Source organism: Rousettus aegyptiacus, unplaced genomic scaffold, assembly GCF_014176215.1.
Source record: "Rousettus aegyptiacus isolate mRouAeg1 unplaced genomic scaffold, mRouAeg1.p scaffold_m13_p_8, whole genome shotgun sequence".
Taxonomy (NCBI): Eukaryota; Metazoa; Chordata; class Mammalia; order Chiroptera; family Pteropodidae; genus Rousettus; species Rousettus aegyptiacus.
The window spans coordinates 15,033,974-15,053,641 of record NW_023416311.1 but is presented as its reverse complement, the minus strand read 5'-3'; the positions used below and the strand labels follow the sequence as shown (position 1 = coordinate 15,053,641).

Below are 19,668 nucleotides of genomic sequence, written 5' to 3'. Positions count from 1 at the left end.
GCCTTTTCTGGGATGTCATATCGTTAAAACCATACAGGATTTAGCCTTTCAGACTGACTTCTTTCACTTAGTAATATGCATTTAAGTTTCCTTTATATATTTTCATGGCTCATTTCTTTTTAGTGCTGAATAATATTTCATTGTCTAGATGTACTACGGTTTATTTATCCATTCACCTATTGAAGACATCTTAATCGATTCCAAGTTTTGGAAGTTATGAATGAACTTGTTAGAAACATCCACGTGCAGGTTTTTGTGTGGACGCTGTTTGGGCCAGGGCTTCCAGAAGCAGTAAACTGAGAGCCCAAGAGACTGTAACTGTGGTAAGAGACAGAACTCCATGGCTGCCGTCCAGAATCAAGCTCTGTGGTTGGACAGAGTATCTGGTTTTAGTTCCTAGCCTAGGGAACTAACATGACTGATATTTCACTGGAATTTTATTTCCTAATGAGAGACAAAAAATTAATAAACCACGTTCTGTAATTGCTTAACCCCTAAGGTAATCCCTGGACACTTCCCAAAAACACACAGATAGGAGGTGAGCTACAAGGGCACTGCAGCTGCATAGAAGAGGAATTGCCTCCAATTTCCTTTCTCATGAAGGGCCACGAAGGATGGAAGATACAAACAATCTGATGTATGTTGGGTGACTTGGTTGGTCATATTCTCATTTTTTAACCCCAAGTGCCAGACCCCAGGGAGTCACATCTAGATCAGGACCAGAGGAATGCACATCACCCAGACAGACTAGCCTTGATCCTGGATACAAAAACCTAGTAGAGCAAGTATGTTTTATGTTGTACATAAATGGTTTATTATATTAGAAAAGTTTTGAAATTTTATATACAAGAAAGATTTTTTTCTGGGCAGCAAAGGGAGTATATTTTCCCTCTCCCTTTCTGCTGGTAATAGAAACCTTTGTGCATGTATATATGTGCGCGTGGAGGGCAACCATTCCATATGGTTCAGGAGGTGCTAACTCCTCCCCCATTTTCCCTTCTCCTCTCCCACCTTCTACTCTACTGAGACCCAAGCTAAACCAATAAGAGTCTTCTTGGGAGTTTTGCTGGAGCTACCAAGAAGGAGACATTCATGTCTGGGATTTTTGATAGAAGCCTAAAGTTCTTGGGGGCCATCTTGGCCCTGTGTATTTATAGAGACTGCCTGACAAGAGGGCACACAGAAGAAAGTAGAATTGAGAGGGATGGAGGGGGAGAGAGAGAGAGACAGAGAGAGAGAGAGAGAGAGAGAGAGAGAGAGAGAGAGAGAGAGAGAGAGAAACCCTGATTATACTATTTGAACACCAGGATAGCCATTTCTGCAGCTTATTCCACTTTGGACTTCCAGTTATGTGAGCAAAAAATTCTTTATTTTTATTTTTGCTTAAGCTAGGTTGAGTGGGACTTCTGTTACTTATAAATGAAAGAATCCCTATTTGGTATATCAATTTAATCTTGTGAGTTGGAGTAGGCTGGTAGCAGAGATAAGGAAAGAAGCGAAATTCACATAATGTATAATTAGTCATTTTAAAGTGTATAATTCAGTGTTATTTAAGTGTATTTACAATGCTTTCTTAGTTTTTTTTATGTGTAATATCAGAGATGCTTTAATTTGAAGAAAAATGTTTTTCATTAATGGAAAATGTTTTTTTTCTGGAAATGAAAATCTCATTGTAGTAGTATCTAAAAATTAAAGCATATATTACACTTGGGATAGAAAGAGTGAAAAGAGAAGGAACTAGCTGCTATCCAAAGTATTTTCCTTTCTTCACAATTATGTCTGCTCCAGACATATCTGATGGGAATGGCATATACTTTGATTAATTAATTTATTCATTCACTATTTACTGAGTGACTCCTGTGTGCTGGCCCTGCTCTTGAGTATGGGGATTCAGTGGTTAAAAAAAAAAAAAAAGACCAAAACAAATCTCTGCCTTCAAGGAGCATAACTTCTAGTAGGGAAATCAGATTAAATAAGATAAATAAGTAAATAAACAGCACCTTAAATAGTTTAAAAGAGCTAAGAAGAAAAATGAACAGGGAAGATTGAGACAAAATAATAATGTTTTTGAAAGATGTGATGCTCAAGAAAGGCCTCATTGAGAAAGTGACAAATTTTATTTATTTGTTTTTAATTTTAATTTTTTTTTTTTGGTATAATGGAGGCATATTTTTCCACTTTACCCAAAAGACTATGCTCTTTTTGGGTCCAGTGCCCAATACGACATATGATCAAGGGTATAACAAATGCTTGATACTTTTTTTAACTTTGGTAAGTTATGCATAATATATAACTTATTGTTTAACCATTTAAAATGTAATAGTTCAGCAGTGTCAAGTACATTTACATTGTTGTGCAAGCATTACCACTATCAATTTTGAGATCTTTCTCATCATCCCAAACTGAAAAAACATACCCACTTTGGGTGGTGAACACACAATACAATATACAGATGATGTATTATTGAATTGTACATTTGAAACCTGCATAATTTTAACCAATGTCACCCCAATAAATTTAATAAAAATATAATTACTCCCCATTTCCCTTTCCTCCAGCCGCTGGTAACCACTATTCTATTCTCTGTGTTCTTGAATTTGACTTTTCTTAGTACTTCATATAACTGGAATTATACAATATTTGTCCTTTTGCAGATGCCTTATTTCACTTAGAATGTGAGAAAGTGACTTTTAAATAGAGATCTGAAAAAAAAAAAAACCAGGAGAGCCAGCCATGTAGATACATGAGGGAAGTGTGTGCTCCATAGAGGAAATAGTAAATGCAAAGGCAGAAATATGTTCTTTCCATTCTAGGTCAGCAGCCAGGCCTATGACACAGGAGCAGGAAGAAAGAGGGGAAGTAAAGTAGTCGATGAGAGGAGATGAGAAAAAAAAGGGCTGTGTAGGTCATCATAAGAGCTTTGTAGGTCATCATAAGGCTAAGCTCTTGTTTGAAGTGAGATGGCAACCATTAGAGTTTTGAGCAGAGGAGGGGGCGTGACCTGACTTGATAAAGACCGTTCTTGTTGCTGCATGGAAAATGGATCACCGGGAGGCAGGGGTGGATGCATTGATACCACTGAAGAGGCTATTGTAGAAATACAGGCAAGAGATGAGGCTGCATTGGACTAGGGTGCTAAGAGTAGGGGTGGTGAAAGGGATTGAATTCTGAGTATATTTCATAAGTAGAGCCAACAGGATTTGCTAACAAGCTGGATTTAGGATGTAAAAGAGAGAGAGGAATTAAGAATAACCCTGCGTAACTCAAAGAATGGAACTGACATTAATTGAAGCGAGGAAGACTGTAGGATAATCTTTTAGGAAAAATATGAGTAGCCCAGTTTGGACATGTCAAGCAGGCAATTGGATATTTAGGCATAGAGTCAGAGGCAAGGTCAAGGCTGGAGATATAAGTTTAGAAGTCATCAACATATAGATGGGATTTAAACCCAAAAGACTGAGCGAGGTCACATATAGAGTGACTGTTGCCAGAAAAGAAACGAGTTCACAGACGGAACCCTGGAGCACTTTCATATTTACAGGCTGAGGAGAGGAGGAGGAGGAATTAGCAAAAAGGGTTGAGGGAACTACTAGAAAGGAAGGAGGAAAACTAGTCTAGCACAATTTTTTCAAAGTCCAGGAGAAGAAAGCTTTCCAAAGATGAAAGAGTAATTCAACATTTTTGTATTCTGCATAATGTTTTCCTCATTTGTTTCCCAACTAGGGGTGATTCCACCTCTTCAACTAGAAAAACAATAATGTTCAGGAACTTAAAACTTCTTCTCTGGAAGAATTTCCTTTCAAAGGTGGGTATGTTTATTTGTGGGGGAAAATGTGAGTCTCCTTGGGAGAGACTGAATGTTTAAGTTAAATTGATTTCTAAAATGGATTAAAGAAAAAAATAAGAACTTTAATTGTAAAGAGGCTCTTTTCTGCAAGTGAGCCATGTTTTTACAGTAATTCTGTTAACCCTAATTATTAAAGATGACATCATTGTTACTGATTTCTAGCCATTGGTGTTATAACAAAGTTAAAATGAGATATCTCTATCTAATTCTTATTCTATTTTTTTCTTTTCATGTGTTGTTCAGGGTGGCTGGAAGAAATGAAAGGGTTCTTAATGGAAGAACATTTGCCATGTAGCTACCTACGCTTGTCTTTTATTTTGGATTAACATATAGCTTTCATTTTTATTTTAGAAGCGGAAGACTCTTGTTAACAGTCCTTGAAATCTTGACGCCATTACTATTTTCTGCAATTGTAATGTATCTTCGCTTCAGTAGTTTGCCAAGAAAAAGACCTCCTATCAACTACCACCCAATTGATATCAGTTCACTGCCAGAATTCTTCTATAATTTTCCTCTGAAAAGTAGATTTCAACTAGTTTATATCCCCTCCAAAAGTGAAACTTCGAAGGCTATCACTGAAATGGTGGAAAAAACCTTTGATGTTGAGTTTGAAGGTTAGACATAAAGGATAAGGAGGGTATTTTATAAAATATAGTTTGAAGGTTCTCCTCAGAATTCTTTCGGTAGTGATTCCAAATCTGGAGTCTCCAAATTCTAGAGTGTGCAGAGGTGGTCATGGAGGGAAAGCAGTCCATGAGGTACTTTTTATTATTTCAAACAACACATTGGAGATTTGTCCATTTATGTCACAGGCTTCAGGGCTAATTAAAATGTTAAGTATTTGTTTTTAACTCAGTGTAGTAACACCGGTTATTTTATGTTAATCCAGAAACTCCGATTTGCAGTTATAACATGTCTCTGACTAATAAAAAATAGAAAACATTTGAGAGATTTCAAATTCACCTTCTAATCGATCTCTCGCCTTCTCTTGACCCATTCTAATCTAGTATCTATTGTGCAGACAGAAAGATATTTGAAAGGTCACTAGGACCTGGCCAATCTCCTGCATAAGCTTCTTCAGTGGCTTCCCATTGCATGGAGTCAACCAGACCCTTCTCCAAGGTCTGGCCATGCTTCCTCTTTGGCCTTACCTATTTCTGCTCTTCCTCGTGCTCCCACACTCTGGTCACATTACCATCTTCCAGCCCCTAGAGTCTGTGAGCTTTTCTTCCCTTCTGACAGAAAGTTTGCCCCCAGCCCTTCCTGTGGGTTACTCCTTCTTATCCTCAGGTTTCATCTGAAATGGCCCTTTGGAATGCAGCCAAATAGGTTTTAGGTTTCTCGCCTCCGTCTTTTTCTTTCTCACAGACCCCATTGGATATGTTCATAGCATTTTGAAAAATGTTTAATTACATTGCCACTCACTCTCTGTGTGTTGTCTGTCCCTGCTAGGGTCCACCTCTGTGAGGACAGAGGGTCATGTCTGTTTTATTCATCACTGTGCTTACTATAGTGCCTGGCACGCAGTACCTACTCAACACATATTTATTGAATGAATCCATGCAGTTAGGTAGATAAAAATTTTCAAAATATGGAGTCCACAAAATGTGGAGTTAATTTTTCCAAATTATTATAATTGTAATACATGCTTTTGTAAAAATATTTTAATAATAAATAAGGTAAGAAGTGAAAAGAAAACATCCTTCTCTCCCAGCTCTGAATACCACTCGATGGGGACAATTCTTTAAAAGCCCTCAGTGGTAAAATGTGTGGGAACCCCCATTTTGAAAGCTGTGCTTTATGCTTGCCTGGTATCCTAAAATACTATTCTAATTTAGCTACTTTTTTTTTTTTTTTTTTTAGATGAGGCAACCCTTGGTTGACCTCACAGATTGCAAGGAACTTGTCATCTTACAATCTCTTATTTTTTTATTTTTATTTTTTACACCTACAGCACCTGTCTTCCTAGGTGGTCTCCCATCCAAGTACTAACCAGGCCCGACCCTGCTTAGCGTCTGAGATCAGACATGATCGGGCTTGTTCAGGGTGGCATGGCATGGCTCTGACTCAGCTACCTTTTATAAACAAGAGATTATGAAATTTTTTAAAACCAGAAATCTTCTCTTATGATGTGATAATTTAGATAAGACATGATGATAAAGAACAAGCCATGTGATGTCATAAAAAAATGTCCCAACCTGTAGAGAATCTTAATGAGTTTATTTGATTGAAACTAACGACACTTGCCGGGAGGCAAAATCTCAATGCATTAAGAAAATGCTCTGGAGGATGTGCTTGCATAGTGTAGCAGTTAGCACATCTGCTTTACACGCAGAAGGTCCTCGGTTCGCGATCCATCGTCTCTGGCCATGCCTCCCTGAACAAGCCCGATGTCTGATCTCAGAAGCTAAGCAGGGTCGGGCCGGGTTAGTACTTGGAAGACCAGGTGCTGTAGGCATTAAAAAAAAAAAATGCTCTGGAGAATGGCAGTTTTGCAGCTTATTCTATACATTAGAAGTGAAGGAGGAGACATAAGGGGGTTACATGAAATTCATTGGTGGTAGATTAAAGGGGTGAGAGAAAGCAAAGTGGGGAAGTCTCTGGGATTGGATAAAAAGTAAACTGGAGGGACACATACTTCCTTACATTGGTAAGTACAGGATAGTTAATAATTAACATTTATAGCACATAGAGATGGTATCCAGGGAACAAGATAATAATGAGGGGTTCTGTGGTCTTGTGCTCTGGTGCTAGTAGGTTGTGCCCAGAGGGGTCCAGAAAAGGATGGCTCTGACATTCCAAGGGTATGTTATCTCAGATGCAAAAAGCTGATAATAGACAGACTCAGTTAAGGTAAAGATTGACCTTTGGCAAGAAAGCTACAAGCCCAGCATGCGACTGACTACCTGCCATGATGAGCTTTTAGTTAGGAATTTTATGTACAGATCATCTTATGTGGTCAATTTCAGTCTCTGAGTTTGTAGGGCCTGCCATGCTGGCTTCCCCTGAGCTCGTCAGGTTTAGTATGTGACCCCTTTTTCATACACAGTGAAATGGGAGGGTGGTGAGTTTCGGGAGTTATGGGCTATCCAGGCAGGGGGACAGCAAGTAGCCAGGTCCTGAAGTATCTGAGGATCTGAAAGTCATCAAAGGAGGCTGAAGTAAGTCAAGAAAGAGTGGTTTGAGATGAGATTTGAAATGTCAGTAGGAGCCACATAAATAATCTAGAGCTTGCAGACCTTATTAAAGTGTTTGGGTTTTCTTTTACATGCAGAAGGCAGCTGTCGAAGAGGTTTGAAGAGAGGTTGTATGATGTAATTTCTTTTAAAAGAGCTCTCTGGCTATTTTCTAGAAGCGATTGGAAGGGAACAGTATTTGCAGACATTCAGGAGGGAAAAGATGATGGCTTGAACTAGGGAGATGGAGATGTGTAGATGAATTTAAGATAAATTTTGGAGTGAGAAGTGATTAGTCAGAAGCCCTCCTGCCTCTTTTGTATTTTTCTAAATCAGTAGCTTCTCCCCTCTCTACATATCCATTCTTTTCATCTGGGCTGAATTTTGGCCTCACATTCAAATAAACCTCAATCACTTCCATTTTAAAAGAAAATATTTCCTATTCTGTTTTCCCTTTAAGATCCTACCTCAGGCAATTTAATTTTTTTCTTAATAAATGTTTTGAAAGGTTATTTCTTTTTTATCACTTTCCACTAATTTCTTAACTCATTATAACTATGTTCTGCCTTCAATAGTAAACTGTCATCTGCTAAGAAAATGTCATTAATGACTCACTTAATTGCCAAATCCAGTGCTTTCTTTTCAGTCTTCATTATTTGTCCTACTGTAACTAGGAGGCTTTCATTCACTTTGGAATTCTCTTCTGCTGGGAGTCCTGTGATACCATAATCTTCCTTTATTTCCACCTCCCTACATTGCCACTGCAGTCTTCTTTCTCTGGATGTTCTCAGGAAGAGTGATTCTTGTCCTCAAACAGCCCTCTGCTGTTCTTTCCTCCCTCTCGCCTTCTTACAAAATGATACATGAAACAAAATAAAAAGTTAAAATTCCCATCCCGAATCTCACTTCCCAGGAGAATTCTTTGTTAATGATTTGGGATGTATTTTTCTGGAATTTAAAAATGAAAAGAGAAGACCCTTACATTTAAGAGTAAATAGAAGTATTCTTTGCACTGAAATTTTCAAACAATATAGAAAGCTAAGGAATAAAAATTAATTTTTCCTCTTCATGCGATTCCCCTAAGGAGATTCTCCACCCTAGAAGTAATGACAAACAGTAATTTGACAGTCCCTTCCGAGTTATGGTAGATTTCTATATATTTTTTTCTTCTCAGCATTTATTCATCCTTTTGATAGACGGACTATCTGGGGGCTTACTTCTCCCTGTAGGCTTGATTCCTCTCCCAGCCAATAATGACTCTACCCTGGGCTCAGAATGAGTTGCGTAACCTGTATCTACACCAGTCTGCACTTGGGAGTCCCTTTGCTATAGTGATTCGTCCAGGGAGAACACCTGACTCAGTAAGAGTCAAGTAAACACAGATTTTTTTTTCCCTAGGAATTTCTGGGAAAGAGATTATTGCCGTTCCTTTTTTGGTAATATGGAAGACTAGGTTATCTGGACTAACCCTCTTGTTCAAAACAAATGCTGGATAGATATTAAAAATGTGTTCTTGAAAGCATTAAAGAACTAAATAAATAGTAAAGGACTACCTAGACAAAACAATCTATGGTAAAAAATATTTTATTTCTTGATTCAAAGAGTAATTACTTAGATGTTAATTTTATAACTGTTCATTAAACTGAACATTTGTGTTTGTATACCTTCCTATATGTATGTTATTTTTAATTTAACCAAATGTGTGTGTGTGTGTGTGTCTGTGTGTGTGTGGTATGTTTGTGAGAGGGAGAGAGACAGAGACAAACAGAGAGACAGAGGGAGAGAAAAGAAATTTAAGGGGAAGAAAACAAAAGAACAACAACGGCAAAAATACACAGAAAAAAGGAAAAGGATTTACCTTTAAGATTCACTAAGACTCCTATCACCCAGATATAAGCTGTATTTAAAATCTTGGTATATACCCTTCTTGTCCTTTTTCTAACCATGTAAACAAAAATAGGATCGTCTTGTGTGAACTATTTTGTAATCTGTTTTTTTACTTACTATGTTGTTAACATGTTTCCATAGTCTTAGATATTTTCCTAAATAAAAAAATCTGGGTGAAGGAAAGAACCCAAAGATGTCATTGGAGGCCCTGAACTGCTTTTGCTGAAATATGCATCATAAAAGGGGAAACCGAGCTAGAGTTTTCATAGCCCTGTAAGGCACAGAGAGTAAGAAGAAGTCAAGGCTCATTCAATGCGTGACTTCTCATGAGAGACCATCTCCCCATAAAGCTAGGATCCCAAATGCCTATGCCCTTAGGGGGTAAACGTGCCTTACTTAGAACCCTGAGGGACCACAGGGAAAATTGCGTCAAAACTGAGCTCAGCAGCGAGGTCGCCTCTCCCTGAAATTTGTAGCTCAAATTCACATCAACTGGTTGTTAAAACAAAAACAAAAAACCCTTCAAACTGTGGAGTGAGGCTTGGACTGCCAGATACAAATGTAAATCTTCTCTGGAGAACGTACCACCATCGGTCTGTATCTCAAAGATGAGCCATCACAAATGTATCACAGTCAATGAGCGCACATGCTAGGAAATAAAACACCAAGAGTGATCAGTATTAATAGACGGCGAAAACAGAACTAGAAAGATCTCAGGTAAAATAATTGTCAGTCTTACATTATAAAATCACTGTTTACTAGATTTAAAGAAAGAAGAACCTGGAAATGTTTGTAGATAGCATATCACTATAAAGAATTATCTAGCAGATTTGAAAAAAAGAACCAAACAGAACATCTAGAAATGAAAAAAACATCAAAATGTGAAAAAATCAGCTGAAACTAAAACTAGTGAATTGGAAGATAGATTTGAAAAAGTTTCAGAATGCAACACACAGATAAAAAGACAAAACATGACAGGAAAGTCAGGACACATGTTTTCTGTTCATCAACAAGCCTTTTTAACCTTTTCTGGAGGGAACGTATAGAGTAGCTTTTACTTCAAAGTTAATTTATCTCACTACTGAGTTGTGACTCTTCGGGGGCCTCTTCTCAATGCCTCAAGTTATCTCCACGGATGGTCAGAACTCAAATGCCTCCTGGTCTCATGTGGGTTCTGAGCACCATTTAGCTCAGACTTTCCTGGTACCATAGGCAGGGTGTGCTTAGTATTCATTAAAGGGCTCCTCGGTGCAGATTCTTAGGGCTATTTCTCTGCATAGCTTCTCCTCTTTGGAACTCTGAACAACTTTGAGCCACTTCAGACACTTCGAACTCTAATCTCTCTGTATAAACTCAGCTACAGAGCTATGTTCTGCTTGGGATTCCCTTCTCTGTTCTATGGTCTTCAGACAGAAAAGCGGGGTAATCAGTGGTCACCTGGTTTGTTTTTCATGTCTTAAGAATCATAATACTGTGCTATTTATTGTCCATTATCTGAAAACATGATTTTGTTTGTTTGTTTTGTTCAGTGTTCTTGTTATTTATGGTAGGAGGGTAAATCCAGTCCCCATTACTCCATTGTGCCAAGAAGTATAAGTCATAGACTTTTTTGAGAAACATACAAAAGAAATTAGCTTACAGAGATTGTGTCATGATGGGGGTCTTAGGGGCCTGTGGTAGATGAATGACTTCACCATCTAATCTTTAATATCATTAGGATTTATTTTTACCATATGCATGCTCTGTTTTTTAAGCCTAGTTAATAAAAAATTCTTAGTATATTCAGAGACATTTAGGAAAATATTGCCACTCTGAAACAAAACTGAGCTCCTATGAAAATGAAACAATGAAAGAAACAGAAAGAGGACTTGGAAATTAAAAATGATTATCAAAATAACTTTCATGAAAATAATGGAATGAACATATTTGAAGTCCAGTTGGTGATCCAGGCAATAAAGTCAAGGAAGCTTCTGAGAATGTAAAGCAAAAAGAACAAAGAAATGGAAACTATAGAAGACGAGGTCATAGACATGAAGGCCAGAACTAGAAGTCCCACCTTCATCGATTAGGATTTCTAGAAGGAAGAAAAAGGAACAACTGAGGGAAGGAAAACAAAGCAACAATAGAAAAGCTTTCTGAAGAATACCTATGTTTTCAGATTGAAACGGTTTACTAGTTCCAAGCAGGAAAACGAAAAAGGGCAAATTTGGACGCATATTAGTGATGTTTCTGAATCCAGGGATAAAAGAATAAGAAGTCCTACAAGTTTTCAGACACAAAAAACTGATTACCTACAAGGAATCAGACGTTACACTCAAAAACACTGCATGATAAATCATGTCGTAGTGCCTTTGACATTCTGAGGAATAATTATTTTCAAGGAAGATCAAATCAGTCAAATGCGAGAGTGGTTGACCATAAAAATTATTTCTCCTATCAGATCATCTAAATTTTTTCATGATTTTGTTTCCCATATTTGGTTGTTATAATCATGGAGAGAAGGCTGAAATGGAGTAATAGATATTTCCTCATTAACATGGACAAGCATTATATTCCATCTACTGTAGCCTTGCGTGCTACCTAGTTAAGGAGAACTAGAATACAAGAGCTTACAGAACTGCAAAGATATTTAGATTCACCATTTGACTCTGTATTCCTACTGCCTAGCATAGCTCTGGGCATCTCATATGTGCTCATGTTTGCAGAATGAATGAGTGAGTGAATGAGGTCTGCCACTCCTCAACTGAGAAGCTAAAATCTTGTATCTTCTTAGATATAAAGGGAATAGTTGGGCAGCATTTGCCTTCCAGCCAGCCACTCACTGATTGGATTTTTCTCTCTGTAGTTCTAGGCTATTCTTCAGTGTCTTTCTTTGAAAGTTACATCATTCAGGATCCTAAAGCTTTCTATGTATTGACTGGAATTGTTTTTGATCATAGCTTCAATGATAGCAAGGAATCTTTGCCACTTGAGGTAAGAACATCTTTTCCATAACTATCTTATCATGCTGACCAGCCTTGAGCAAGAGTTTATTAGGAAGTCTTATTACCTGAGCTGCCCCTCTGCGTTCTTGCATCAGCTTTGTCAGTTGGCTGCCATCTTATTTCTAGAGGAGATAAGACAACTCTCCCGATTTTACATTTCACAACTTGGACTTTGAGGTCCATTTCAGTTTTTGATTTTTTTAAAATAGAGAACTTGTCATGGAGATGGGGAGCACGGCATAGGGAATGTAGTCAGCAGTAATGTAATGGCAGTGTATAGAGCCAGGGGGTTATAGAGTAATTGGGGGGAGAGGGGTCATTTCATAAACTATATAAATGCCTAACTAATGTACTGTATGCTTCAAACTAATAATAAAATAAAATAAAATTCTAAAAAAAAATTATTTAAAAAAATTTTTAAAGGACAAAAAAAAAAAAAAAAAAAGACTTGTTTGGAGCAAGCCTCTGTCCTGAGAATACAGGATATCATATGTTCAATTGCTTCATTACAGAAGCAAGCCTCAATGCCAGCCAAACTCCACAGACTTGAATCTCAGCACTGTAATTTACTAGGTGCATACCCTTGGGATAGTTACTAACATTTCTGAGCCTTAGTTTCCTTGTCAGTATAATGAGATTAATAGTAGTTCCTAACTCACAGAGTTGTTGTGAGGATTAAATGAATTTACGCCTATAAAGTACTTAAAACAGAATCTGGAACAGAAGGATTAGTTATTGTTGTCATTGTTACTAATCTATTAGAGACTTCAGATATGGTAGGTTTGTTTGTTTGTTTGCTTGTTTAAGGAAAAGGCAGTGTTTTAAACACAGTAATATTTGGTTTCTGTTTGGGGATGGGGAAACCAGTAACATACAGCTTTTGTTTTGTGCTAAACAGTCTACCTAATGATTAATTGTTAGAACGTGCATGGGATGTTGATAGCTGGAGACAGACATGTTAATAAAATAGCTAACATTTTTCAAGCACTTACGAATGCCAGGCACATTGCAGGGACCATTTTGCTTGATCACAGAGCACCTGTGAGGTAGGTATATCATTCCCATTTTACTGATGAGGAAACTGAGGCAAGAAGATTAAGTAATTTGCCCAAAGCACCATGGCTATTCAGTAGGAAATTTCAGGTTTGGATCCAGGTGGGGTTAGCTCATGCTCAGAACCGTTCTGTTGTACTCTGTTCCTGAAGAGGGCTCAGCAGCCCCTCACCTGTTTCCTGGGACGTTGAAGCAGAATGCAAGGAAGACCACTGCTGCGGTGTGCTCCCCAGAGGGACATCTGCCAGTGTGGGAGCCTTTCCTCCAGTCACAGCTGATGTCAATATCAAGCAAGCGTACCTTTGCTCAGTCCTGTGCCTTCTGAGTTTCAGGATCTCATGACCAAATTTGTTTTTTCTTTATTCTTCATAGGTTAAGTATTACTTGCATTTCAGTTGCTTTCAGAGGAATTATTTCTCCTCGAGGCTACTATTTTATGAAGATGACGTAGAAGGCTGGCGCACAGACTTTCTTTATCCTCATAATCCAAGCCAAGAACCCCGGGACTTTGAATATGCTGACGGGGGATCCCCTGGTGAGGAATCCTATGTGTGTTACCACCAACGCGGCCACTTTCTTCCTGCTGTGCATATTTGCAATGCTATTTGTGTTGTTTTTGCTGTCTAGATACTTGCTAAACTAACAGTTTAGAAGAGGTTATAGGAGTTACATTTAGAAATATGACATTCGGTAAACGCTTACATTTGAGAGTGAATTAAGCCAGGAGTTCTGCATTTGATTGTTTTGTAATGGTATTGAATTATTCGAGGGAAGAATTCCACCATTTTACAGGAAAAAACAGCGTGAGTCCCTTCTTTATGTTTCTGTATGTATTAACATTTCTGTTTGCAAAAATATATATTTATCTTTAGCTTTCTACAGACCATGGGAGAAGTGACGAGACAGCACAGAGATCTGCTTATCCTCTCTCCTTTGCGATTAGCGTGATATTCCTGACTGAAGGCCCATGAACCAATCTCCTCTTGAAAGACTCATGCTTCACTGTAGATTTTTTTATCTTTCCGTTAGGTGTTCAGAGTGACCATCCTCTAGGGAACTAACTTCTCTTAGAAAATTAAGCTGATGATCTGCATGTTGTTGTAGAATGACCACAAAAGTGACTTAAAGCTCTAGGCCTGCGAGCCCACCAAGTGGGAATCTCAAATCCAAGGGCTAACAGTCACATCATTGCAGAAAAGAGATCAGTAGTTCTGCAGTGGAAATTCTCCTACATACAATCAAGAATATATAATAGTCCCCAGAATCTTGCATCCTGGAGATCTGCCTAGGTCTGGGCCATTGGAAGACCTTAGTAACCTCTATTCCAATGTTGACATATCCTACCCTGGCTCTACCCATACTGAGGACCAGTAACTCTCACTTGTAGGTGGGGCTATTATCTCTCAAAAGACCTCAAAACCAGGGATCTTTGCCTTTCAACCTACTTTTTTCCAAATCTGGCCTCATTATATTGAGACACAGATTACAAAAACAGTAAAGACTGTTTTTGAGTCTTGACAGCAAAATTCAGTGATCATAACCCTTGAACAATAGCAGTGACAACTCAGACACAGGTCACAGCAGGTGAGGGGGCTGTGTCTTCCAAGTGCTTTGAATTTAACCATCTCATATGTGCTAGATGATCAAAACCAGAATGCATCCTTTCCCTCAAGCCTGTGTTCTCAGGGGAGAAGACGTGGCCCTACTCTGGGAGACTTCTATCAAATAGTCCTCGTTTTGTCTGCCCAGGACCCCTTTACTCTATTTTCTGATAAAAAAGACACCATCGCTCAGCCAAAGGGGTCCCACTGTGACTTTCTGCTCTTTCTTCCATATTGTAGCATGTGGACTACAGGGGCGCCTCTCCTACTTCTGTCTGTATGTCTTTGTGAACAACTAGCCATGACCCATTTGCATTATCAGTTGTTTTGTATCTTCAGTCTTTCTGAATCTCTTATGCTTGATATCTGCTGTTTTCTCATGTAGGATACAACAAAGAAGGCTTCCTGGCCATACAGCATGCACTGGACAAAGCCATCATGTGGCACCATGCTCACAATGCAACGACCAAAATGTTTGAGAGTCTCAATGTGTTTGTGAAGAGATTCCCATATGGAGCCTATGTCCATGACAAGTTCTTCCTGGTCCTTCAGAACGAGTTCCCTGTTCTCCTCATGCTCAGTTTCATCTGCATTGAGCTCATCGTCATCAATTCCATTGCACTGGAGAAAGAGAGAAAACTGAAGGTAACCCCATCTACGTTGGACACACGCCGCTTTCAGAGCAGGAATGTATGGAAGTGGCGAATGAAAAATGACTAGAGTAGGAATGAGGCCAAGGCAGGTAAGAGGTCGCTTGGGTATCAGAGCAACCTCCAAGATGAGTTGGAACTTGGACGTTCTTTCATCATTCTAATCTAATTGCAACTTAGGCAATGCCATGTATTGTTACTACTTGAGTCTCTGCTTTTAGTTTGGATATGACCAGCCTAATGGTTCCTGCTTTGCTATCACACTGGCTTGTACATGGTAGGTGCTCAGGAAGTGCTTGTGCAATGACTAACCAAGGGAGAAATCATCCAAAATTAATACCTCACCAATGATGTCTGGTTTGCTCTGTGTATCAGTTGTCAGGAACAGTTGAACTGATATTGTCTTGTGGGGCTGCATGTCGAAGTACTTTATCTATCTATCTATCTATTTATTTGTTCATTTATTTATTTTTTAATTAAATTAAATTAATTAATTAATTTTTATTTTTTAAATTAAAATTTTTTTTTAATTAAAAAAAAGCTTTTTTAATAAGGTGAGGAACTGCTTTCTGCTATAGTAGAAATATGGGACAACAGGCTAACTCTGTACCAACTGAAAAATAAAACAGGGAAGCTAGAACCTTCTGGTATGTTGTTGGAATCTCCTTTTTGTTCTCTGGTGTAGGAGAGAGTTTTCCCTTCTCTGTTTGTCAAACTGTTTCCACAATAAATTGTTGAAGGCATCAAATGTTTACACTCAGGTCAGTGAATTGGTCATCTGTTTCCTATTTCATGCTTAAGTATGTTCTTTAGACGAATGTTGGTTAAAGAACACTTATGAAAAACTTAAAAATAACCACCAATACTATTTAAAAGTAGGACATAACTTTTAAAACTCTGGAGAAAATAAAAAGAAAGAAAATATAGTTCATATACTGAAAGACAAAAGCAAAGTAAATCACGAAAAAGCATACAGAACAGAAGGTATAATATTAAACGAGATAGCAGAAGACCAAACATGGCAGTTACAATAATAAATGTAAATGGATCACTTCTCCTTTTAAAAGAAAAAAAGTATTTAGGATAGCTCAAGAAACAAAATCCAACCAAAAAAAAAAATGACATAAAATGTGTCATTATCAATTGATTTAATAGAACATGTATCTGTATATGGTACTTTCCATGTACTAGGCATTGTCTGAAGCACTGATTCATTTCACCATCCTAACAGCTTGCGATGAAATCCTGTGTGTTTGGCCCTCCAGATTCACTCCTCACTATTTTTTACCTTCCTCTCTGCCCTGAAGGCTGACCTGTAGGCATTCCAAAACATGCTCCCACTTGTGGGAGCCTGGCAGAACAGGTCACCGTCCTCTCAAGATATCTTGCTCCATAAAACTATTCCCCCTTCTGGGTTCTAGTAACTTCTCTTCCTTCTTATCTCTTTGGGCCCAAGAGTGGTAAAAAATTCTGTTGCTACAAGCCCTAGATTTCTGGACTGTGCTATAGGGCAGGGGCTCCCAACCCCCAGGCTGCAGGCAAGTAAGGTCTGTGGCCTTTTAGGGACTGGCTACACAGCAGGATGTGAGTGGCTGGTGAGCTAAGCTTCATCTGTATTTGCAGCTGCTCCCCAGTGCTAGCATCACCGCCTCAGCTCCACCTCAGATTATCAGGCACTAGATTCTCATAGGAGAACAGGTTCCTGGTGCCAAAAAGGTTGAGGACTGCTGCTATAGGGTTTCCTGTCCTCATGCAGCCATTCGTAATTAGGCCTGTTAAAAATAAACCCTCCTCCAATTATTCTAATTTGAATGCAACATCTGTTTTCTTTTGGGACCCCGAATGACACACAATTCTATGAGATGACGACTACTATTATTCTTATGTAGCAGAGGAGGTAACCTAAGGCACAAAGAGATTAATAATTTTAAGATAACTTTATACTGAGCAATATGACCTAGCAATAAAAAACAATTTTCATTCTCAGATAAGAGTATCTCTCCCTAAACAAAGTAAAACAGATCTCTAATAATTAAACTTCAGCATTTCCAAGTAGACTCTGAGATGAAATATGTCAGAGCAATGTGCTCTATTTTCTGCTAGGTGAATTGTGTGGAAAAGGTAGTCCACTGGGGAGTACTAAAAACCCTGTAGCCCTGGAGGCTGAGAGTATAGATGGAGCTGGCTTCATCTCTCTATTCAGATGATAGCCTAAGGACCCATGAGTAGGTAAGTTATATTCCAGGAGGAGTCATTAGTATGGCATCTGTTCCATGAGGGAGAATGCCATATCCAAGTTTGTCTCTGGGACCAAGGTGGGGAGAATGGGGGTTGGGGGCGGGGAGGAGCAAGTAGTGTCACTTTTTTGAACACAGATCACCACCAGTATTCTGAGAGCTAGTCCCTTCTTAGATTAGCTGGTATTAATCTAGTTTTGCTATGTAAATGGCTTAAGAAGGATTAAAATGAATTGTCTTTAATTTAGAAGCCTCTTGGATTATCTCTCCCACCTGGCATAAGCCCTTTGCTCTAATTGAATAAGTTCCTTTCTATTCCCCAAATAGATGCTAAGTGTACAATTCCTCCTGTAGGCTGGCCCCTCTGTTTGGAGTACCCGCTACTTCAAAATTCATATTGCAGTTCATCTTTTTCAGGAATCCTTTCTAAATTTCATTAGTCTTTCATCTCATCTTCTCATAGCATGTTGTTTCCAACTCTATTATATTACAGATGGAGTTTTCTTAACTGATTTCCATGTAATCAGCTCTCACATTAACTAAAAACACTCCATCACCTCTGTAAAGCTTTCCGATTGGAGCTCCCAGCACGAAGCAGCTGGTATGCTTCTCTCTAGTACACATGGGCTTATCGCCTGCTGAGCTATAGGCTTTTCAAGACTTGTTTCTAAATCTCTTATACCTGCACTTGTTCTAATAATTTGTGATTTAATTGAATATGATGTGAATGAATGGAATGGAATGACGTTGGCTTTGAAAGTTTAGTTGAATGTTTTGGAAAGATTCAGTAAGGCTGCTCTTTAAAAAACATTAATAAATTTCATGTAGGCAAAACCATTGTGAAATTTGGAGAAATAAATTAACCCGGTCAGAGTCTGTACTAGTTTGCTTCACACCTGTATTTATGCCCTCAGTTCATTTTCAAGATTGTGATCCAGGAGTAAACTTTACGGTGGGTGTTATGTTAGTGCTCCAATGAGCAGGCCCAAGCTTCAAAAGAAGAGTTTGTGTTCTGACATGAAGATACCAGCACATATACATTTATATGGTATAAGTAAAAATAAAATTTTAAGTTAAATGTGTATAATTTTTATGATTCCCCTGCTTTAAGCAACTTGTGTTTGATTCATCGACCCACTACTAGTTCTAATCTGAAAAGGGCTCTTTTCTATACTTCAAGTGTAGAATCTACAGGGTTATTATTATGTATGTATTTCCAATACTAGATCGTAGACTTTTGGAAGGCGGAGGCTCTGCTTTTTATATTTTTCACTTTTCCTGCATGTCCTTAGCACAGTGCTTTGCATTTATTCACTTATCAGACATTTACTGAGTGACTTACATTTACCAGATATAAATGACACAATCCTTTCCCTCAGGCAATTCATGGTAATAAAGCCAAATGTTAAGAAGAATCCCAAGTGTTAAGGTATGGGAATGTACAGATGTTATGGCTTTGTGGAGGATGGGCGAGCTGACCAGAGAAGGCTTCACAGAGCAATCAACTCTGAACTGGGTTTTGAAAATCAAGTAGGATTTCGCTAGAGAGGATGAGAAAAAAATGAGTTGGAACAACATGTATGGAAAAAGAAAAAAAAGACATTGGGGTCAGTTGTGTTCAGTGAATTGCAGGAAGCTTTGTGCAATCAGAGCATAGGATGCCAGGGCCATATCCTCATGTTCTATCCTTGAGGCCATAGGAGCCCTTCATTTATAGTAGGTGTGCAATAAATGAATGAACTAACAGTATACTTACCAATGCAAAAGAAGAATAATTTTAACACAAGGCCTATCTCTACCATGTCTAGACCAGATAAATGCCACTCCCTGGTTTGTAGGTCTCTTTCCAACTCATTTAGTCTTCATCATCCTCACTAGCCACCTCTCCGCAAGACATACACATGACCCTTCCTGCCAGTCTGCTCGGGTTTCAGTAACAGACAGCTAAACCAGGCCTGTCGGAACTGAGCATTAGCCTGTGTAATGTCTGGTTCTTTTGCTTTTCCTAGGAGTATATGTGTATGATGGGACTGCACAACTGGCAGCACTGGGTTGCTTGGTTCATTATGTTCTTCATTTCTGCTTTAATTGTTGTTTCTTTCATGACCATTCTCTTCTGCACAGAGGTACGTGTCTATTGTCCTTAAGGATGTGCTAAGTAAGCTATGAAGAGGTGAAAGAGAAATTTGATGTGGTATAGGTGGTAGTGCTGAGATTCAATAGATGATGAAAA

General features: G+C 38.5%; 1 protein-coding gene across 1 annotated transcript in view; it reads left to right on the top strand.

Moving 5' to 3' along the window:
- Positions 1-19,668, top strand: part of LOC107506015 (ATP-binding cassette sub-family A member 17) — an 81,516-nt gene that overhangs the window by 5,876 nt on the left and 55,972 nt on the right. Inside the window, 8 exon segments of the mRNA XM_036225891.1 lie at positions 500-637; positions 3,724-3,805; positions 4,199-4,216; positions 4,218-4,461; positions 11,756-11,883; positions 13,320-13,482; positions 14,934-15,193; positions 19,445-19,561. Coding sequence (XP_036081784.1) covers positions 615-637; positions 3,724-3,805; positions 4,199-4,216; positions 4,218-4,461; positions 11,756-11,883; positions 13,320-13,482; positions 14,934-15,193; positions 19,445-19,561 — 1,035 coding nt within the window. The 5' untranslated portion in view covers positions 500-614.